The sequence below is a fragment of the Metopolophium dirhodum genome, chromosome 8, assembly GCF_019925205.1.
Source record: "Metopolophium dirhodum isolate CAU chromosome 8, ASM1992520v1, whole genome shotgun sequence".
Lineage (NCBI taxonomy): Eukaryota > Metazoa > Arthropoda > Insecta > Hemiptera > Aphididae > Metopolophium > Metopolophium dirhodum.
Window position 1 is genome coordinate 24870141 of NC_083567.1, and position 21871 is coordinate 24892011.

General features: G+C 28.6%; 1 protein-coding gene across 8 annotated transcripts in view; it reads right to left on the minus strand.

Moving 5' to 3' along the window:
- LOC132950004 (adenylate cyclase type 5) overlaps positions 1-21871 on the minus strand; it is a 197181-nt gene that overhangs the window by 20322 nt on the left and 154988 nt on the right. For 5 of the 8 annotated variants that reach the window (XM_061021174.1, XM_061021178.1, XM_061021172.1 and 2 more), the window contains 2 exons: positions 7152-7313; positions 976-1182 (listed from right to left, as the gene is read on the minus strand). In XM_061021174.1, coding sequence (XP_060877157.1) covers positions 976-1182; positions 7152-7313 — 369 coding nt within the window. Of the gene's footprint in view, positions 1-975; positions 1183-1346; positions 1605-3541; positions 3795-7151; positions 7314-21871 lie in introns of those variants that run through there. The other 3 variants (XM_061021177.1, XM_061021179.1, XM_061021180.1) reach the window with 3 other exon arrangements.

Below are 21871 nucleotides of genomic sequence, written 5' to 3' on the forward strand. Positions count from 1 at the left end.
GTCTACTACTTAAGACGTGTCCTGTGAATGAGAACCTCTAACCTTTTTGGATAATATTTTTGAAAATGTCGATGTTCTTAATTCAAAATTTGAATGAGTAATTTCTTAGTTATTAAAATGTTTGTATTAAGAATAATAGTCCTTAAAAATGATTTATATAAATATAAAATAAGCATACAATTGGATCTAGTATTTACTATACTTTGGGCCATTTTTACAAATTATTAATATTGATAGATTAATACCATAGCACCCATATTGTATAAATACCCATTACCATAGACCTTTTATCTTAAGAACACAAAGATAAATAAATTAAAAACTACTTGTATGAATTTTGATTTTTATATGTAAAAAATTTCAGAAAAATGGTCTACTGAATAATTTATAGTTGAATAGGGATATTTTCATTTGAAAAATAGAAGTTTGTATCTCCACAGAACACTCCTTAAGAAGAACAAAAAAAATCTCAAGAATTTGAAAATATAATGAACTTATAACTATGTTGAAAAATTAAAAAATCATATTTTGAATATCTGCATTATTGAAGAAAAAGGGGTCAGCATGCTAGGTTAATCAACCTGTAGATAAAATCAAGCTGTTCTCTGTTGTTTTAAATATTATTTTAAAGGTAAAATTTAAATTAGTCAAAAATTACTTGTACTTTTTGACATAGGAACATCTATATGGGTTAAATTTAATTATTGTAATTTTAGCTAAAGAATTTATTTTTAACTCAGGAGATTTAAAAAAGTTTAATCGACTTTTGTCGTTCATTTATAATTAATATGCTGCTTTATTAGTGAAGTTTATTCATAAGAATTGTAATTTTTATGGGAAAAAAAGTTTTCATAAAATATTCATTGTAGGTGATATTAATTATTGTACCTGTGTAGTATTTACATAATTTCAGCCGCCGCCGGTCGAGTAACGAGTTTGGAGTTAAAAATTAAAATGATAAATAAATCTGCTGACCTGTAAGTTGTTGAACTGATGGGATGAAGTCAACAGCGTGGTGATCTTTTGGCAACATCCGAGCTTGGAAAAATCGCGTAGAATGTCCCCATTGTCGTCCGACAGACCGGGCACGAACTTGTTGTTGGGCGACAGCGAAACCCTTTCGCACGCGTCTGGCTGCTGATCGGATTCCGAGTAATTGACTGTTTCGCTGGCGCCTCGGCTCTTTAACAGAACATTTCGTTTTGCCAATTCAATATATTCACGTCACAGTCGACGAGACGACCGCGACGGGAACATAATACGACGTCATAAATAATAATAATATATTAATTAAAAGCTGGTTCGTATAATACTTTATAATATATTTGTTTCTTGCAGAAGCTTACCGCGATTCTCACGGCATACGATTACCACCTATACCTCGTACACCATAGGCACCTACGATACACAGACAGTGCACGCGTCCTCAACCTCTCAGCCATATTAACCATATTATTCTGCGTAGGTCTCGTGTGCTGCAGTCGTTCGTGTCTGTTCCGAACGTGCAGGAGGATGACAGAGCGGGCCGGGAAGTAATTACACAAGTACAACATATATAGGTAGGTAGGTACGCGCATATTAGCTGCTCCGTTCACGGTGAAGGCAATTTTATTGTGTTCATTCGACTGTGCCCTATTTATGAGTAATTATTGTTTTTGAATACATAATCGTCCAGAATTTTAGTTGGCATAATAATAATAATGTGTACCACAACAATTACGCCGTTTAAAATATTAATTATCGAATCGAGCGCGGTGGCTTAATGTCGAAACTTGAAACGTACATTAAGACACGCGGCAGTCACCGCAGATTTCAGAAGAACGACAAAACAAAACGTTTGCTTATCAATACTAAAATAAATTATATTTAGATTGCCATTTCACTACAACATAATAATATTTAAGTATTAGATACTAGGCACCTATGATACGTTAGCAGCTGATATAGGTATCTACTAAGTTGCTGCTCGATTATTGTACGCGACCGCGGGCTTATATTGTAACTGGCACTGATTAGACTATTATATAAATTATACATAGTTATTCAAGTATACATTAATATAAGACATTACTTTAACTTATACAATTTAATAAATTAGTCTCAATAATCAAGATGAAACATTCAAGGGTATTAATTTAAACCGGAAATGTAAAACAGTAAAATGTGACGGTAAGTATAACGGATTACTATTGTTTTGTGTTAGCAGCTATTTAATTTCACTCATTACTATAATATGGTATAACATTTAAAAAAATTTTCGTTTTTATAATTTATTTTGTAAAACAAGAATTTCTTGTTTTACAAAAAATCTTGTCAAGAATATACCTATATTTCATAACCGTGTATATTACAGGCAATACAATTTTCAAACTATTTATTTTTTAAAGCCCAGTTTTGCAAAATTATTAATCACTATAGTATCGGATAATAAAAATTAGTTCACTGAATAAGTTGATTTCATTTCTAATTTACAAACAGAAAAAAAGTTAAAAATTTAAATTTGTTAATTGTATTACTACTGTAATACACTAATTATTTTCAAAAATAAGATAAGAAAAAAAAAATAATTACAAAGAAGTTTGTTAGGTATTGGGAGACAAATACAGTGAGGTATTCTGTACAACTAATAATAAAACCAAAAAATGTATGAAAGTGGTCAATTATAATTTATAATAAAATCAAATCATATGGCTATTTAAGTAAAAAGTTTAAAACACAAAAATATATATACATGATTATAAACAAATTAAATCATTTTTTCGCTTATCATAGTTATAAAATATTATTCAGAGATTTTTACGTAGGCAGCTAAAAATTGACATCATTATAGTGACATTTGGGGAAAAATAAATTAAATGTTGATGAATGAAGCAGAAACATTCAAATATAAGAACATAACATTGCATGTATGATAAAAAAAATTATTACAAAATCTGTAAATACAAATCAAGATATCCTGATACTGTATTTGTTGTAGATATCCTTATGTTATTAAGTTATTTTGTATAATTAATTCGGATTGTTGAGGTTTTGTTTGTTTATGTTAAAATATTATTCTATACTATCTTTTACTTGTATTGCCTATTTTATATTAATGTATATTACGATTTAACAGTATGGATTAAATATTAAAACATATCATAATTATTCATTAATTCTAATTAATTTACAATCTTTAGGAACTATAATAATTATATGATAATAGTGAAAGTTCAGGTAAATTGTTTGGGTATTTAATTGATAAAAATAACATCAATTATAATATTTATTTTTTTTTCTACGTAGTAGTAGAAAAAATCAGTTAAGTGTTTTATTTGAGATTACAATAAGTAGGTTAAATTTAAATTGTTTACTTACTAATAATTTAGTATATTTATTCTTATACTTTAAAATTCCTGAAATTTAGGTACTTATTTGCTATTATCATTATTCAGTTTGTTCCGTTTTTGTAGAAAGGTCTAAAATCTAAAGGTCTTTAATAAAATCTTTAAAAGGTAAATTATGTGATTGTCATAAAATTATAGACATGATAATAACTTACCAAAAACAATTCTTTATCATGTACAATATAGTGTTGATTTAAAAGAATAAAGCTTTGTAAAAATGATTCACACGATTTTAATGTAATTAACACACAGTAACAAAGTAAGAAAAACAATATGCAATAAATTTAGTAATAAAAAAAATAGAAAACAATGTAATATGTACCAAATTATTAAAAAATTAAACAACAATTAAGACAACGTTGCTTTGAATAATTATTTTAAAAACTACTTAATATGAAACTGTTTTTTAACGAATAAAAAAAATCAATGAAACTGAAATACTTGACACGTGATTTCGAAACACTAATAAACACATATAAGCCATATTAATCTTAAATATGGGACATAACCATCATACACTGTACATTCATCTACAATTCTGCCAACCGTATTTAACTGTTATTTGGATATTATGTTTGTAAGTACTTACTAGATAATGATTATTTTTATAAGTGCTTTTTTATACTTGATAGTTCAGTAGGTACATAATAAAGAGTTCACATAAACTTGAATCATCAATCAACAAATATTCCGTGAAGGTAAGAAGAGACAATACTGTTCTATAATACTTCTGAATTATGATATTACATTCAATATTCGTGACTCTGATATCTAACGAGGTTAATAAATATATATTAGTAGAATAGTATATTAGCGTGAGTATTATTATCAGCTAATCTATCTCAACCTAATTTATTCTACATATAGATCCAAACATTACTACTGTATCTGAAAGTTAAAACCCCCTTATATCAGAACCCTTTTGATTCAAAAGTTGGATTCTGTTTCTGTCGACAGAAATCTTCTAAGATTCCTCAATATTGTTAGTGTAGATATAGATTAAGAGATTTGAATTCAAAATGATCAGTGTCATCAGTGGATGTTTTCTTTAGTCTATCGTTTATGTTTTATGACTGATAGTTAATATAAAATAGTAAACCATATATTATGTTTATGATTAGGGCGGCTTTCACCTAAATGATTTATCTGAATTTCGGGTATTCGATGAATAATTTTAATTAAATTTGCAGAATTTATTTAACATTTCCGTCTATATTTCATACTGGTTATTCAGATTTTCAAAAATAAATATGTTGTTCAACAAGTCATGCTGTTTGTGTCAAAATAAAAATAAAATAAATACAGTCAAATTTCCTAAATTCTCCCACTGTCTTTTGTACAAAAAAAAATGGTCAGTTTCAAAATTTTAACCTTCAAACATTCTATTTATTGGGCTAAATGTATTAGAACTTAGAAGGTAGTGCTTCTGTGTATGTTTTACAATTAAAAAACGTAATATTTAATTTATATCATATGTGCCTAAAAATAGATAGGTACATTTAATAGAAACAGTAATTGTTTTTTTTTTTTTTTTAAACTACTGAACATTTCCGAAACTTATTATATCGTAGTTTTATCTGTTCTAAATTAGCAAACTATATATTTAGTACAGTATATAATATATTTAGGCTTAATCACAAACGAAATGTTTGGAACACTTTCTAGGTACTCGAACAAATATGTACATTCAAAGCTATAAAAGTAGTGAACCCCAAAAAATACTTTTTCTGTACAAAAACTTCGACAAAATAAATTTAAAACCGACCAGTAGATTATCTTGGCACGAAAAAAATAGAAGTAAACTATTGACTAGAAATCTATAGAATATTATTATAGCAAAACATTTTAAAGATAAAATATACCAAACATTAAAAGAGGAAGTTAAATCAAACGTGAAGCACTTTTAACGTTCAATAATATGTTGTTACAAACTACAAAATAAAAAATATTTACCGTAAAAATTGTTTTTTAGTGAAAAAATCATTTTGTTCTAATATTTTAGACACAATTTACTCATTGGTACACATTGTTGAAGGGAATTCAATTGCAGTGTCGTAATGTTCATATTTTCACTTTTTTTTTTAAATAACGTTATTAAATATGAAAAAAAGTAAATATTGTTTTTAAATCTTTCATTTTTATGATTTTCGAACTTTAATAACTTTTTTCAGAATAATTATATCTTTAAAAAAAACGTTATGCGATGCAGTAAATATTTTCTTTTATATTACGCGTAAAATGTTGATGTATTAGACAGGACTGATGTAGCCCAAATGGTTCTTACCCGCGTTGAGTGGTTTTTACAAACAATGAATGGTTGCTGTATGGATTCCTTTTAATACTGTATAGTGTCTGTCCATTGTACAGAGATAACCCCCGAAACGAATAACAAGAAATATGTTAAATGGATAAAGTTATTACAACATCATATGTATTGTATTTCATACGAAGTAATATAAAAAATACACACTGCATCTTGATATAAAAGTTATAAAAAAAAATAACCAGAATAAAGTAACAACAATAATTCTGAGATAAATAAAAAATTGTATTTAAAAGCTGTGTAAAAATTTGTTTCTCAAAAAATATTATTATCTTTACGTAATTTTGCGAGGAGTCACTACACTTATCAGTATATTATATTATAGATAATATAATATGTCAACAAATAAAAAAACTAAATATTTTTACAATATATATTCATTTAAGCAACTTATTGAAATTGAAAATTGTTTTTTTATTTACTCATTTTTAGTGCAAAATATTATTATGAATATACTTTAAAAACGGTGATATCATATTATTATTATTTTAATATTTTCCCTCCAAAAAAAACTCCTTTTAACATAATTTTTAATAGAAAATAAATAACATAATATTTCGCTTTAAAGTTATATAATATATTAACCTTATGGTTGAAACTGACAAAAAAAAAGAAAATGTTTTTCTCCTTAGAACTTATTATATATTAGTCTCTTGTTGGCAAATTTATTGTAAATGTCCTTTTTCCAGAATAATAAAAATGATATTTAAAATAAATCACATAATATATTATTTTCAGTAAAAATTTAATTTGTTTCGTTTTTATTTTTATTTTTTATAAGGTAATTTTTTTATACCGGTTATAATAATTCTATTTATTTTTTAAATATTATGTATCGTTATATTTTCTTTCTGAAACATAACGTAGGTCGGCAATAATAATAATTGTTTCGGGGATAATCGGTCATGTCAACTTGCACGTCATTATAATATTGTACATTCGATCGATGGTTCGTAACAAAATACATACTGTCATGGGCTTAGTTTTTAATTTTACGGAAAATTAAGAGGATAGTAATTAATGTTATTGGTAATTTGAATTTTCATAAGCCACCCACAGATCTACCTATATATAGACACTGTAGCAGTGTTTCCGATGTACTCGAGGGCTTTCGGTGATAATTTATTCAATTACATGGGTATTTCCTCTCGTGTTTATACATATTGCATAACCGCCGGGCAAAAGTTCAAAACACACACACACACACACACACACACACACTCGCGCGTGCCACACACATTAGTGCTCATCAACGTATGTTTGTACAACGTGATAATATAATATATTATTTATATATTTATATAAAACCATTCTTGCATAAACCTTGTTCATTTAGCTATCATTGTGGACTGCAGTTTGATTATGCTCCTCTTCGAATATATTTTTCGTACGGTAATAATTTTCACGGTGTAGAAAAAAAAAATTATTAATATTATTATTACTTTTACCAGCAATGGTGTTGGCGAGTCGGAAGCCGTGGAAAAATGTTGGTAAACCGCCCAATTAGTGCGTCTTTGTGTCTGTGGCGACGATTCCATTTCCGTTATAGATTCCTCTGCCGTTCTGCGGTGTTGTCGAAGGCTCGTCCATTTTTTTGGCGTTCTCTATACATGAGACAAAAAAAAAAAAAAAAATAGGATAGAATAAAATCACTATGACTTATATGTATAATAGTGAACAGAGCTATGGTCACGCGTAGGACGATATTATAATACAATAATTGGACAACGTATAATAATTAAAATAATCTGATAATTACAATTAGAAACATTCAAAATCCAAAATCATAGTAATTATTTACACCGTGTAGATTTTTGAATAATTATCAATATTTACTTTATGCTAGTATAATTTATTAAGGGGTAAATTTTAAGCAGACATTTATTTAGTTCAATTTAATACACTATACACGATTGGTGGGTATCTGTACGAGCTGTGTACTTCCTATTATAATAATATTACCATTTGTATAATGACTGTAATAATACCTATATTATTATTTCGATAATTATAATTACCTATTCAGTTTTGATAGAAATTACAAAATATAATTTAATTACTTTAAGAAAATGATTGTATTGATGTATTGCTAAATTGTTACCAACATTAATTTCGGTAAAGTACCTATTGCAATATAAATAATTATGTTTTATTTTTTAAAAGCACACTGTATAATATCACCGCATATACCTTTTTACACACAAATTAATTCGGTTCTTCGCCTTTATTAATTATGAAAACAAGATGGTTGTTGAGGCAAAACCGTGGTAAGTGTAAAATCCACCATCTATGTAATGTATTATAATACAAGGGTCGAATGTATGCATAGTAATAATAGTAATCTTCTGAATATGCTCTTCTTCCGGGGATTTAATTCGATTTGGTTTTAATCTTTCACCATCTGATAAACATCTCTGATAAGTATAATACGTCTAAGGACTAATGGCTAACAAAATGCTATGATATTTCTGTCAATAATGATGTACCTATATGTATATAATATATTATATTTATATAATTTAAGTCTTATTGGTGTCTCGAAATAATGTTCGTTATTTTGTTTGAATATTTTCTGAAAATCTTGGCTGAAACAAAACGGTACGACGAATAAAACCATAAAATAAAAACAGTTTGAAATGACAAATGTTTTTTTCAATAATATTTATCATTTGATGTACTAGCTAAACTAATTATGTAATTTTAAAAACATAATTAAATTATTTTGTATTTTCTGATTTAACACGCAAAATAGTTAAAGCACAAGACTCATATTAAATGCTAAAAGGCTACTATATTTTTGTAACTTACGCAATATTGACCTTCTTGCATGTTAAAAAATAAAATCGTTTGTATATTTTTGAATTTTGATGGTAAGTATATAATAATGTAATAATGTAATATATAATAATAGATACCTTTATATATAACTATATTTCATTAGATCCGAAAACAAAAAGTTCTACGGGCCCAGTCTCATATAGGTTGGTTTTGTAGGTAAAACAGTATGTCTTTGTTTTACTTTTGATAACATTACTTCAAATTGGTATTTTGTTTGTTTTTCTCATTCACGTACAATATATATATATATATATATAATATATACGCACTCTGGGATTCAAGTTGACTCAATTTTACAATGTCTCTAACATCGAGATCTTTGAAATTAGATATGTTTAGTAAATAGTTTTTCTACCATATCTTGATCTTGATCTTTGAAACCCGACGGGCGTATCTAATCAAATGATTGATATCAAGGACAAGTAAATTTCACAAGAACTTTGAACCAATTTATACTATGAATTTTACTTTTCAACGGGTTTGCAAGATTTGAGTATTTTCATAATATTATCTCCATTATAATTTAAGGTAGTATATTATAATATATTATGTTTAAATATAACTTTTGAATTCCTATGATACTATAATATACAATATAGGTACATATTATATATTATAATATATTAGTCTTAGTAGAAAGTAACTAGTAATACTACCTACTAAATAACTAATAATTAATTATCGTTATTAGATTCTGAGCGGAGCGAGGAAGCTAGTGGTTTTACAATGGTGTTTATTTTATTTATTTATTTTTTTATATCTTGTATACAAAATTTCTACCAGAAGGAGTGCTTCGATTTCAACATATAGTACCTTATCATTTAGCAAATCGGATCAAGATGGTACTTTAAAGAGGTCATTTTTCGATTTTATCAATAGTTATTAAATGCTATGGGAAAAACCACCGAAAAATTACGAAAAACCGCTAAAAATAGGATTTTAATTTCTAACGCTTTGTTTATAACCATAGAAACGAATAAAAAATAGTAATATTATAATATTAATTAAACTTACATGATATAATAAATAATAACAATATATAATATCAATATAATATCCAGACTGACGAACCGTCTCCGCTCAGAATCGTTTTTGTTATATAATGATATTAAATCATTGAATTAAAGTTTAATACAATCCATTATACAACGACCCACATGTAACCTACAGTACAGTAGAGCGACATCCACTTACCCGCTTTTTTTTTATAACCGAATCACTTTAGTACTTTACACATCAAACAATAGTTATTGTGTATTCAATTATAATAGTTTGATGTTTGATCGATATTGATCCTAACATTAGAGAGTTGCCCCTATATGGACAAGATTAACGTTAGATTCGGCAGTATTTCGTTGTCTCATATTAAAAAGGAACTAAATCAATTTTTTTTTTAATGGTTTTTTTGCATATTATTATTTAATATTTTTTGTTGCATAGTTCAATCCTGAAATCGTATCGATCCGTTGATTATTCAATGAGATAAAGAGAATGAAAAAGTTCTAATTCATACGTGAATGATAGGTACGGGCTAACCTAAAAATGTTCCGTCGAACAGTTACAAAAATTACGTTAGAACCTTTTCTTTCTGAGACGACGATTTGTATTACCGAAATGTACTGGACGAGTTGGCGAATTATTTTAACTCAATTAAGTAAGGGTTGAACAAAAATTCAACGAGATAAAATGTAATAATAATTAATAATTTATGAATAACTCAGTTCAGTTATAATTTAATTAATTTAAATTAAATTAACTTATTAATTTTACTTTTGTGATAAATGTGTGTGAACAGTGGTATTCTCAGTAAAGTAGTTCAATAAAATAATAAAAACAAAAAATAATAATAAATTGCGATATTAACTACGACACTTTTTTTTTCTAGTTAAGGTTCGACAACTGATGTTTTTAGCTGGTTACTGGTGGGAAGGGTATGGTTGGTTTGAACACGTGAATGTGTGGTAAGAATTTGTCACAAAAACCAGGTGGTCACCCTTCCGGTAACTAGTGACACCGGCCGGTGCTGGCACTCAGAACATGTTTGTCACTGAAGCCAAACACAGCGCCACTAAAACACATTTATAGATTGGTATTAACTATATTATTATTATTTATCAAATATTAGGTGCCTAAATCTAAAAATCAATATTTTTAACAAAAATCAACTTTACTAGACTTATATTTAACATTTTCACGCTATAAGTAGGTACTTAAAGAAAGTTAAAACAAATAAAATAATTTGAGTTGTTAAAATATCAAAATTTGATAATGAAATAAATTTAAATTATCTAGGTAGGTATATTAAATAATTTTAAAACGTTTATGGTCCAGTCTAGTCTTCATGCTGAAATATATTTATTAAGCCGTTTTATTTTAATTCCATCTACCTACAAACAATAATAAATATTAGAGACACTTAATGACAATCTACGATTGCGTAAAAACGTGTAAACCTAATTATTAAGCGATAAAACGATTTCGTAGCAGCAATATTAATATATTACATCATATTAACCTATATGTGCGTATTAAATTCATTTGTTATAAACTATAATATTGTAGACTCATACTAGCTGATCTTTATAATACTAATATCATGACGAGGGTTATGGTAAGACAATAATAATTATACGGGCAAATTAAGTGTTTAGTGATAAATAAATTAGTGTTCTGCGGTAAAACAGTTGAAAAAAAAATTAAAAACTTTAGCCCGAGCATATAATTAAAATATAAAACGTTTATTAGATTATTTCGTTTATATAATATTATTATCCCATCTATTTCGTTGATTTGAGTTTGTAAACCAAATTAAATAAGGTCGTAATAATTGTGTATAAATGAATAATAATATCATCATTTGCGATTACCTATATACAGTAACTGTTTAAATATTTCAGTTATCCGCAATATAGTATAGGTGTGCCATTAGGTATTTGCGATGTACCGTATTTGATGTATCTAATATAATATATCATATTATTATATAGGTAATAACTATAATAATAATGACTAAAAACGTCAAGTGCACATAATATTGAAGTGGGTGTAGTGCTGCAGTCCATGTACGTTTAAATATTATTCGCATTTTACAATGTGTGACGTATCATAATAATAATGCGACCTAGGTATGTAAAGCCAAAAAACGACGACCATAGGATGCTGCGGTAGCGTAATAACAATAATTATCATAATAGCTCAGCACACACGGAATGTATAAAGTTCGGTTCACTGGTAAAACGACCATACCTAGTATTGAAGTCGCCTGCGGTTGTGCGATGAAATCGATTGAAAACAAATATCGTCATTTTGATATCGTATCGTATATTATTATAATATACCACACGACTGTCTGCAGGACGATTAAAATATTTCTTTTGCGCCTGATCGTTTCGATTTTTTACTCTGCATCCGAGCAATATATGCGTGGAAAAGGCAGCCGACGGCTGTGTTTTGTCGGGGAAACTGCAGCTATTTTCGCACCGTACAATAATATACGTTGTTCGTGTTATAAGGACAGCGAACGGTACGAGTTGGCGACGTTCGTGGGCTGCAGTGTTACGCGATTAATATTATATTATTATATTTATTATCGTGATATACGGAAGGAAGCGGCCTGCGAGCAGATCTCGAGATGATATTTCGGGTCTTATACAACGCACACGGTCGCGAAAGATAGGTGTATTATATTACGAGTATTATAATATATATATATAGGTACATACGCCTCCAATGTTTAATACAGTGTGTGATGTCGTTTTCAAAACGGTGCGTATATTATTATAATATTATGTATAATGTATATGATATTGTTATAATATCATGTCCTTTTCCGCGTCGTCAAACAGTCGTGTCATAATAATACGTAAAGGTATACCTATATATAGTGCGTCCTATACAGGCACACACTACACGTATAATATGTATATTGCGTGTCGAGTAGAAGAAAATTGGTGTTTTTAATATTTCACCTGCCGAGAATCCCCGCCGAGTCGAGTAAATAACCGTTGCAGAGTGTGTACGGCATAGGTCGGGAAAACGCGAGAATACGCGTATTTATGTGCGCGTGTGTGTGTGTGCGTATGTGTGCCTATTACAAGACCTTCGGCCGGAAAACGAAAAGAAAAATATATAAACTGTTCGCGCATGCAACGGTTACAAGTAAAGCACGATGGTAGGTATATTATTATTATATTGCACATCGATATTATAATATTATTGTTATTGTTCAGTCGTTGTCGTTATCGCAATGTTTGCCACTCAAGCACGTGGTGAGACTATGCGAGTAGTCTGCAGTGACATAGTTAAATTTTACGGATAAGGTCAATTATTGTAAATTTAATGATCTTCATTCTTTAGAGAATATTTTTGTTTTTGATAGAATTGTATTTTTGGTTTACATCAACGGTGGTATTCTAATTTATAATAAATACAGTGACAAATTGTCCAGATGAACACAACAAATTTAATGGAACAAAAATGACTCGTAATTAAAATTACTTTTACTAGATGTATACCTATGATAATCGGATAATTAATTGAATTTAAAAGTAATTTTGTAATTTAAAATTATATAATATCATTATCTGCAACTAAACATACCACGATGTGACGCTGCATACAATAATATTAAATTATATAATACTGTCTCAAATCAAGACAATAAAACAATAGCATAAGTATACAATTATAGTTTGTGAAAAAATTACTTATTTTGTTTTTAAATTTACAATTTTACAATTTCATAAATATTTTAACCAAATTTTTTACTAGTAAATTCCACAATATTTCTACGTACGCGTGTTTCTAATACTAAGTATACGAGTATTTGGCTATTGTCGGGTTACAACAGCAGGTGTCTTCCTACTTATAATATACCCGCGACAGACCGTTGTTGTCGTTTTTGTTTCATTAGAATTAGTTTGATTCGTGCTCGAGCACACGCGCATCACACGGTTTCCGCAGAAAACGCTGTAAAACGAGCTTCGTCTATATTCCAAGGCGCGTGTGCATTTATTACATTGTATCGCAACGAGAAGCAGATACAGATATATATATATATATATATAATATGATATTATTATTCAGTCGTTGGTCGGAAGAGGAGCAATCATATTTATCTCGCAACGGTGCAGTGATAATAATAATAATAATATCGCGCGTAGGCATTGTCGTCGTGTAAATTTTCAATTTTGGTCCCGTTCCAGTGCGCGAAGATGCGGCTGAACTTGTTGTGAGTTTTGGGCGAATTGCAATGTGAATTTTGCCAAAAACACGATTACCTCGGCGTTTGGCTCGCCATCATGATAATTATTATTATTTTTTAGTTTGTTGATTTTATCGCCACGGAAAGCTCTATTTACTATCTAGTAAAACACGACACATTATTAAATCACAGTGCCATGTAGTCACTATATATTTTATATTAATAATTATTACTTAGATACTAATTATTATTAGGTTATGAATCATGCAGTCTTTTGTAAAATGCCGAAATACGTTAATATAATATATTATCAATAAATTTTACAGATTGCCAACAGTTGTTGCTCCTCGGATATTGATAATACACCAGTTATTTCACAACAGTCACATTAATCATATTATTATTCAATTGTAATACACAGGTGTTCACATCTCCATGTCTTCTTTAATATTTATGGAAATTATAATTTTAGGTATTTTTTAGTAAACCAAAGACTATTATTTTAAATAATTTAATTTTTTTTTATGCCATTTAAGCATCCTTCATTTTTTACAAATGAAAACCCCCTTCTTTTATGGTAATTCGTTAAGCAGACCTTTTTCATGAAATATTGTTGTATATCAATCAAAATTCTAACGAGAAGTTTATGAATTAAGAATAATAACCTATGATAAGATCGACGCGACGTGGGCAAGGGTAAAATGTAATAATATTAAAACCACTTGTTCGAATTTCGATTTCAATGCATCAATAAAAAAAAACTCAGCTTTAATTTGTGGGAAAAAAGTTGGTTGTCATTAAAAAAAGTTGTTATCACTACAGAGCAACATAGAACAAAATCAACCTGGCCTACATGAAAATTCCAAAAATCAGAATTCGATAAAGCATTATTAAAGGACAAAGGAAAGTGAGAATGCCTGGCGAATCACTCTATTTGTGTGTGTACCAATATAATAATGTGCACTTGTATAAACGTCAGAGGTTAAGGTTAAACCGATTATTTTCTATTATTATGAATATAATAATACGTCATGTTCTCGAAATAATACCTACGGTTAAAATCTACAATAATATGTAACAGCAGGGTGGTTGAACCGTTTTTTGTAAGAATTTTTTTTTCCGGTCGTTGGTCGTCATCAATGGTTGAACAGTTTCGATACGTTTTACAATTCAGAATAAAATTCAAAGTGCGTATTACGGGTTATACTTGTCGGTACTTATACATAGGGTTATAGGTACACTATCGTTTGAGATTTCATGTGATCAAAATTTAGAATGAATATTATGCGCTGAGACACTTAACTATAATATTATAATGTGACTCTCAGCATAATATTATAATATCATATTACAATATATCTGGGTATATTCGGTATAAATTCTGTATATTATGTACCTACTATGAAACCAGCCAGACGTTTGAACCACTTATTGCGTCCAAGTAATAACCCTTCAACCACTACGTATACGCGTATATTAACTATTGTGGTAACCCATAATACCTAGGTACCTTAAAGCGTAAACATATATTATAATATTATAATTTATAATCGGCAAGACATCGACGCGTGTTGTTTTTAGTGTTAATTTATGTTTGTTGATTAAAGTGGCGTTATACCTATTATATTATTGCATTTAATTATATAATATCGGATGAGGGGTTAGACCGCGGATATGAGGCAAATTATTATAACAATATTGGTCGAACCACTACGCGCGCGTACCCTTTTCCGGCTTGGCGTGTTGGCGGTACGTACACGCTGAGCACACTGAAGCAACACTTAAGCTTATCCTCGGGTCAACGATACGTGTTCCAGGGGTTTTTCAGCAATGTTTACGTTCCGTGAAAACCGTAAACAACCCTTCTGGCGACTGGCAACCGAATGTGCAGGAGTAACAAACACCAGACTTAGACTTCAATTTATATAGGTATCTATAGTATTATGCATTTATGTATAACGAGCGCGCAAGCGTATCGGATTATTTTCCAAAGAGCGTTCGTAAAATACGAAACTTCATATAATTGTTATGTACCTGTAATGATACTTAGCGTAGCGAAAAAAATATGTACGATATATGTGTGTAGGCATTCCAAAGGCCCTTGGAAAATTACTCGGTATCGGAAATTACCGCTATATATACAGACTGGTTCACAAGGGCGTATCCAGAAATTTTTTTCAAAGGGGGGTGAGGGTCCAAAGCATGTATATTGTAATTTTATTGAATTTATGTTTTGATATTTGGTTAAAAACAAGACATATTTAAGACATTTTGGATCTTGGTTCACCAAGCATGCTCAGCCACATTTTTACCTTTAATTATGAAATTATTTAAATTCTGATTTTCGGAATTTTTGAATAACACACATTTTTTCATGTTTATAATAGGTACTTTATATGGGGCGTTCTGTGGTGATTGATACACTCATTCTATTTTTCAAATGAGAACCCCCTTTGTATACTGTGAATTATTAAGTGGATCATTTTTCTGAAAATGATAATGTTGGTAGATACTTGATTTGAAATTCAAATCAGTAGTTTCTCAGTTATTAAAATGTAGTAAGAATATTATACCTTAAAAATGGATTTCTAAAAATATAAATTAGATGCAATATTCAATCTAGTATTTATTATGCTTAGACCATTTTTACAAATGATAAATGCTGGTAAATTAATATTAATTACCTACTAAAATGTTTAAATTCCCATGGCCTCACATCTTACACATCTTCCAAATCCATCAGCATACCTACCTTTTATCCTTAGTACCTATACAAAGTCATAAACTTCAAAAACTCCTAGTTCGAGTTTTGATTTTGACACGTCTAAACTATCATAAATATGTTCCGCTAAATAATTTACGGTAGACATACGAACGATTCTTAAAAGTAAAACAGACTTTGTATCGCTACAGGTCGTTCATCAAGTAGTCCGAAAATCTCAAGATTTTGAAAATAATAATCTTTATTTATATTTAAAAAATTCCGAAATTCCGATTTTAAATACCTAATATTGTCTTATTGAAGAAAAAATGAGTGAGAATGCTTGACGGATCACCTTTTAAACACAAGTAGAGCACTTACGACTATACCTAAATGTATCTAATTTTACAAACCTAAGTATAAGGTGGTAAAATATCCTAATGGGAACGGCGGCTGCGTGACAATGTGACCGTTGGGTAAAAAAAATTACACACGGCCTATATACTGTAAAATACCTGTGTTGTAATATTACTGATATAATATGGATAAGTTTTGGTGGATTCAAATATTATTAGCATATATTATAACAATGTGCCGTTGACAGCTGTAGGATTATTTTTACTTGATACGAACTGATAATTTATTGCAGCTAGTGGATATTATGCCACATCATTCTAATCCACAAAAAATCCGACGAAATTTGAATTCATGACCCTAATAATGACCGTAATAATATGTGCTATATTATATTATATTATAATAGACACGCGTTAAGCAGCCTATACGCGTTGAAAAATGTTATGGGATTAAAACTCGACGATTCAAACGAAAATAGTATAAAAGCTTATACACATTTATTACGATTTTTCATTTTAATCTACAACAAAGCCAAATTGTATTTCTCGATTCCTATTTTATTCAATAAATGAACACGCTATACGAAATTGTTTGACTGTAGAGTAATATTGTTTGCACTTAATTACTAGTTTATTAGATTGCATACAAATTGTATTTCAGAAATTTAATTATTTCTAGAACGATTTGAGTGCACATATCACCGGATTCACAGGATTCAAAGGATTCACAGGATTTACAGGATCGCAGAATTTGATGAGTGATGACGTCTCAAAGGTTGCAGGATAAAAAAAAAGATTCTAATAAATGCATGGTAATTCTGTTCATAACTATGGGGTTATTTGAGTTTAGTCAATCTAGGATTTTATCATAACAATATAATTGAATGGCTAATGTTACACATTCGTGATTCATACAATTTACAAATATAATAATATTATATTCTTACTTTTTTAAAAATACAATACAATGTTAACAGTTCTTAATTTATTGTAAATATTAATTATAATCGACCACGAGTCTACTATAGATAAAAGCTTACAATGAGTGATAAATTCGTTTCAAGTTATTCCGATGAATTTTTTTTTATCTTATCTAGCATATTTTTTTGGCATTGTGTTAATTTAAACGTTATATAATCATTATTTACTATACATAAATAATAGGTATATATGTCTCGATCAACGCTTTTTGAGTAAATATTTTTCAGTTATTATCCTTCGATTGTATAGGCATTAGTTTCCAGTTTAAGGGCAATTGGTCAGTTTTTACGCAAATTGTAGAATAATTGTAAGTTGTGAGTACATAATCCAATTGGAATATGATTTAAATCTCATGTCCTCATTCCTTAGATCCGTGTTGTTTCACAATTATGACTATGCCCCTTTTCTAACATACAAATATATTAATACGTGTATATGCATATGAATTTATATTATTTAACTTTCACGTGAAACACAATATTGTTGACAGTAATGTTTAGTAAATGATTAAGCTCGATTAGTCAACAACTATAGACTTCAAAATTGTTGTCTTATCGTCATTAAGGATATGTAATCATATGGTTGATACTAATAAGTTTTCCAGTAAATTATTATTATTATTATTTACTAGTTTTAACTAAATACTGAACCTATAAATCCAACAAAGTTGTAAAATGTGCTTTGAAAGTTATCAACTATTGAAATAAAAGTTTTATTTTTTTTTAAGTATTTGAGCTGGTTTTGGAGACTGATAAATATTGACGTTTTGTTAAACATTATTTGGCCACAAGACAAGGAATTGTAAAGTCTCATTTTATGTGTGTATTAAATATATATATATATATTTATGTGTTATATATTTGAATACAACAATAATCACAGTAGATTTTATTTTCCGTGATTAAAGTCAAATGACTAAACATAAAATTTTAATTTTAAATAAAACTTTGTTAATAAAACATTTTTAATATTTGTCGGATGTGTATAGGCGTAACCCTTGTAAATGTACAAATTACATTACACAAATAAATTATTCTCATATTTTGAGCATATATTATGTAACCCGCCAGCCGAAGGGTACTGCAGCGCTATAGAAAATTATATACTATTCATTTTTACGATCATAATATTTCAGACAGCTGAGAGTCAACGTTTGAACCAGTATAAAATTATTTTAGGCACTGTCGTTCATGATATTCTGAACAATTCAAAGACTACCATATACAAGTCAAAATAACACTATGTTTAAAGACAAGAATTCAATTTTGAAATATATTATACCGTACGAGGTTCGCGCAAATAGTTGTAGTAAAAAACAAGTAATACAATTTCAGACCGGACAAACTTATAAAGCTTTTGAGAACTATAAAATATAGACTTTTAATAAATGTAAGTTCTATTTTAAACCCTACTTTAGTTTTTTCACAGTATACCATATGGACAATTTCACAAAAATTACGCGACTTTGAAAAATAAAAGTTATCGAGATTTGGTATATTGTTACTTGATACTTCATAACTACGGCATTTTAAATTTATAATGAACAATTTGACGTCAACAGACCAGCGAGTTAGTTCACATCTTTTTGTCAGACACAAATTTACCGATGATGAAATAAAAGCGAAACAGAATTTTAAATGAGCTTGTAATAAAAAAATCGATTAAGAGTAATATTTCTGTAAATACGCATACATTATATATGTGTATATTTTGTGCACAAACCACAATGTTATTATATATTAACTAATACAATTAAGAATATTAACTTTAATGTTGTTTTATAATTATTTCACGATCGATCAATATGAAAATATTATATTAACTAGCACGAGCGAGTTATGACCTACCCACAGTCGTGTTTCAAGCTTGTTATTAATTTGGCTGTGTATAATTCAGTTACACAAATTGAATTTAAAAACATACATTTTATGTTAGGTACTTCGTTATACCATTTTATTTGATAGAAACCAAACACGAAATAGACAATATAAAGGTTAGTGTATTTTACTAAAACAAAACAAATATATATATATATATAAATTGGGTTATATTTATTTAATAGGGACCCTTGTGAAAAGGTAGGTAATTTGAAAAATATTTCGTCTTCTTGATATTTTTCATAAACGAAATTCAGTGGCAATGTTTTTCTCGAGGGAAACGGCACTCTTCTTCGGATGAAAATATATACAATAAACAGTGTACTGCCTTCTTACAGGGACATGTTAAGTAAGAATTTTGCGCTTACGTTATACGTACAATTTGCAAGCCCTTTGTATGTGAGAATATAATCTCAGTGCATACACCGTTGTCACATTAAGTTTTAATTATTTTGTTATTACAACTAAAACATTCATTAATTTTAAATCACATAATAACGTGTTTACACACTATTCGTAAATTAAATGTATTATCGTTTGTCATCATAAATACTTCACTTTGAGACTTATCGTTGTGACACATAATTTATCTTATGCTGTAAGTTATTATTAAAAATGTATTAGAGCAATAAAACTCAAACAGTAGAAATAAATGTAAATTATTTAAATCACATATTCTTTGTAAGACAATTTTAAATATGTTTAGCTAATCACTTTTAATAGAAGTTTAAGAGACACAGATTAACTGTACTTTTTACTTTTAAATTTAAGCATCTTTTAAAAAACTTTATTTCCACTTTTATTTTCACTACCTATTTAATTAAATTTATTATAATTTATATTGTGTTTTGAGTTTTCATTGCAGTAATCTAACTTCATCCGTATATTATTCGTGAAAAATGAAAAGTAAAATATTTATAAATAAATAATATTCATATTATGCGCATCATCACTTATATAATTTATAATAAATTGTTAAATTAGCTCAAATTAAAATAAATGACATTTGCAGGAGTTAAATGTGCGGCAAAATTAATTCGAGTAGCAGTTGACCTTATATTTAAAATATACCATCAAAACCATTTTTTTTTTTTTTTTACTAAAATATACCCAAACTAAAATACTTTAAAAATGTTTAAATTATTGTTTTAATTTGTTCGGTGTTTTAAATGTTGATATTTTTATCATCAATCGTATTACGTATTACGTATCTTTGATCGACATATTTAGAAATACGAACGAAATCGGAAAACAATGTACCTATATTGTATAATATAAAATATTATAGTATGTCGTTCTCACGCAGCTTTTGCGCAGGAAGTGTAATAATAATAATAATAACATAGACATATAGTTTCGTCCTTAGCGTTGGGTCAACAACTGCAATGGCGTGTTATAAAAATAACAATAATAAAAACCATGAAATTTAACGTCAGCCGATTTCGGAGGTACGCTTGTTAGAGACAATTCTGTTATATTGCGTGTGTCTTATATTAAACGGTTACCCTGCACCTAGTGATCGGACACGTAAAAATAATAGTACCTATATAATATTATGTAATATAACGATTACGAGTTATAATTTATAAAATATGATGCAGTGTGAATTGTAAAAAACAGTTTACCTATATGTACGTGATTAAAGGTAATCTATCGTACATACATACGTTATCATATGTGTATATATGTAATAATAATAATAAATAAGTATATAACAAGGCTATGCGATTATTATTATTATTATTATTATTATTGTTAATACCTAATGATTATTAACACAGTACCTGCACTGTCGTTGAAATAGCATCGGCGGCTGCACTTTTATGCGAGTCCCTTACTGTAAGCTCGTTGACGGTAAAATATATTATTATATATTTATATCCAATATTCCAAAGCCGTTCGCTGCCAAGTCAGCGTGCGATTTTACTGTATAGAGTCTGTATTTCGCATTGCGTCTGAAGGCCGATGATATAATTATTATACGATACGTACGATGATATGACTGTATGATAATGAAACATTATTATCAAAAACTCTGCCATCCGACTCTGAACGAAAATTAAGTATTTGATTTTCAGCCAAAAATTGATGTTTGACTGGCAAAAATTATACATATTTTTGGAACGCATTGTCAGATTACCCATTTTATGGGTGGAGTAGGCACACTTCTCTTTTTGTGTACCCCGTGACTACAGAAATCGAGTTT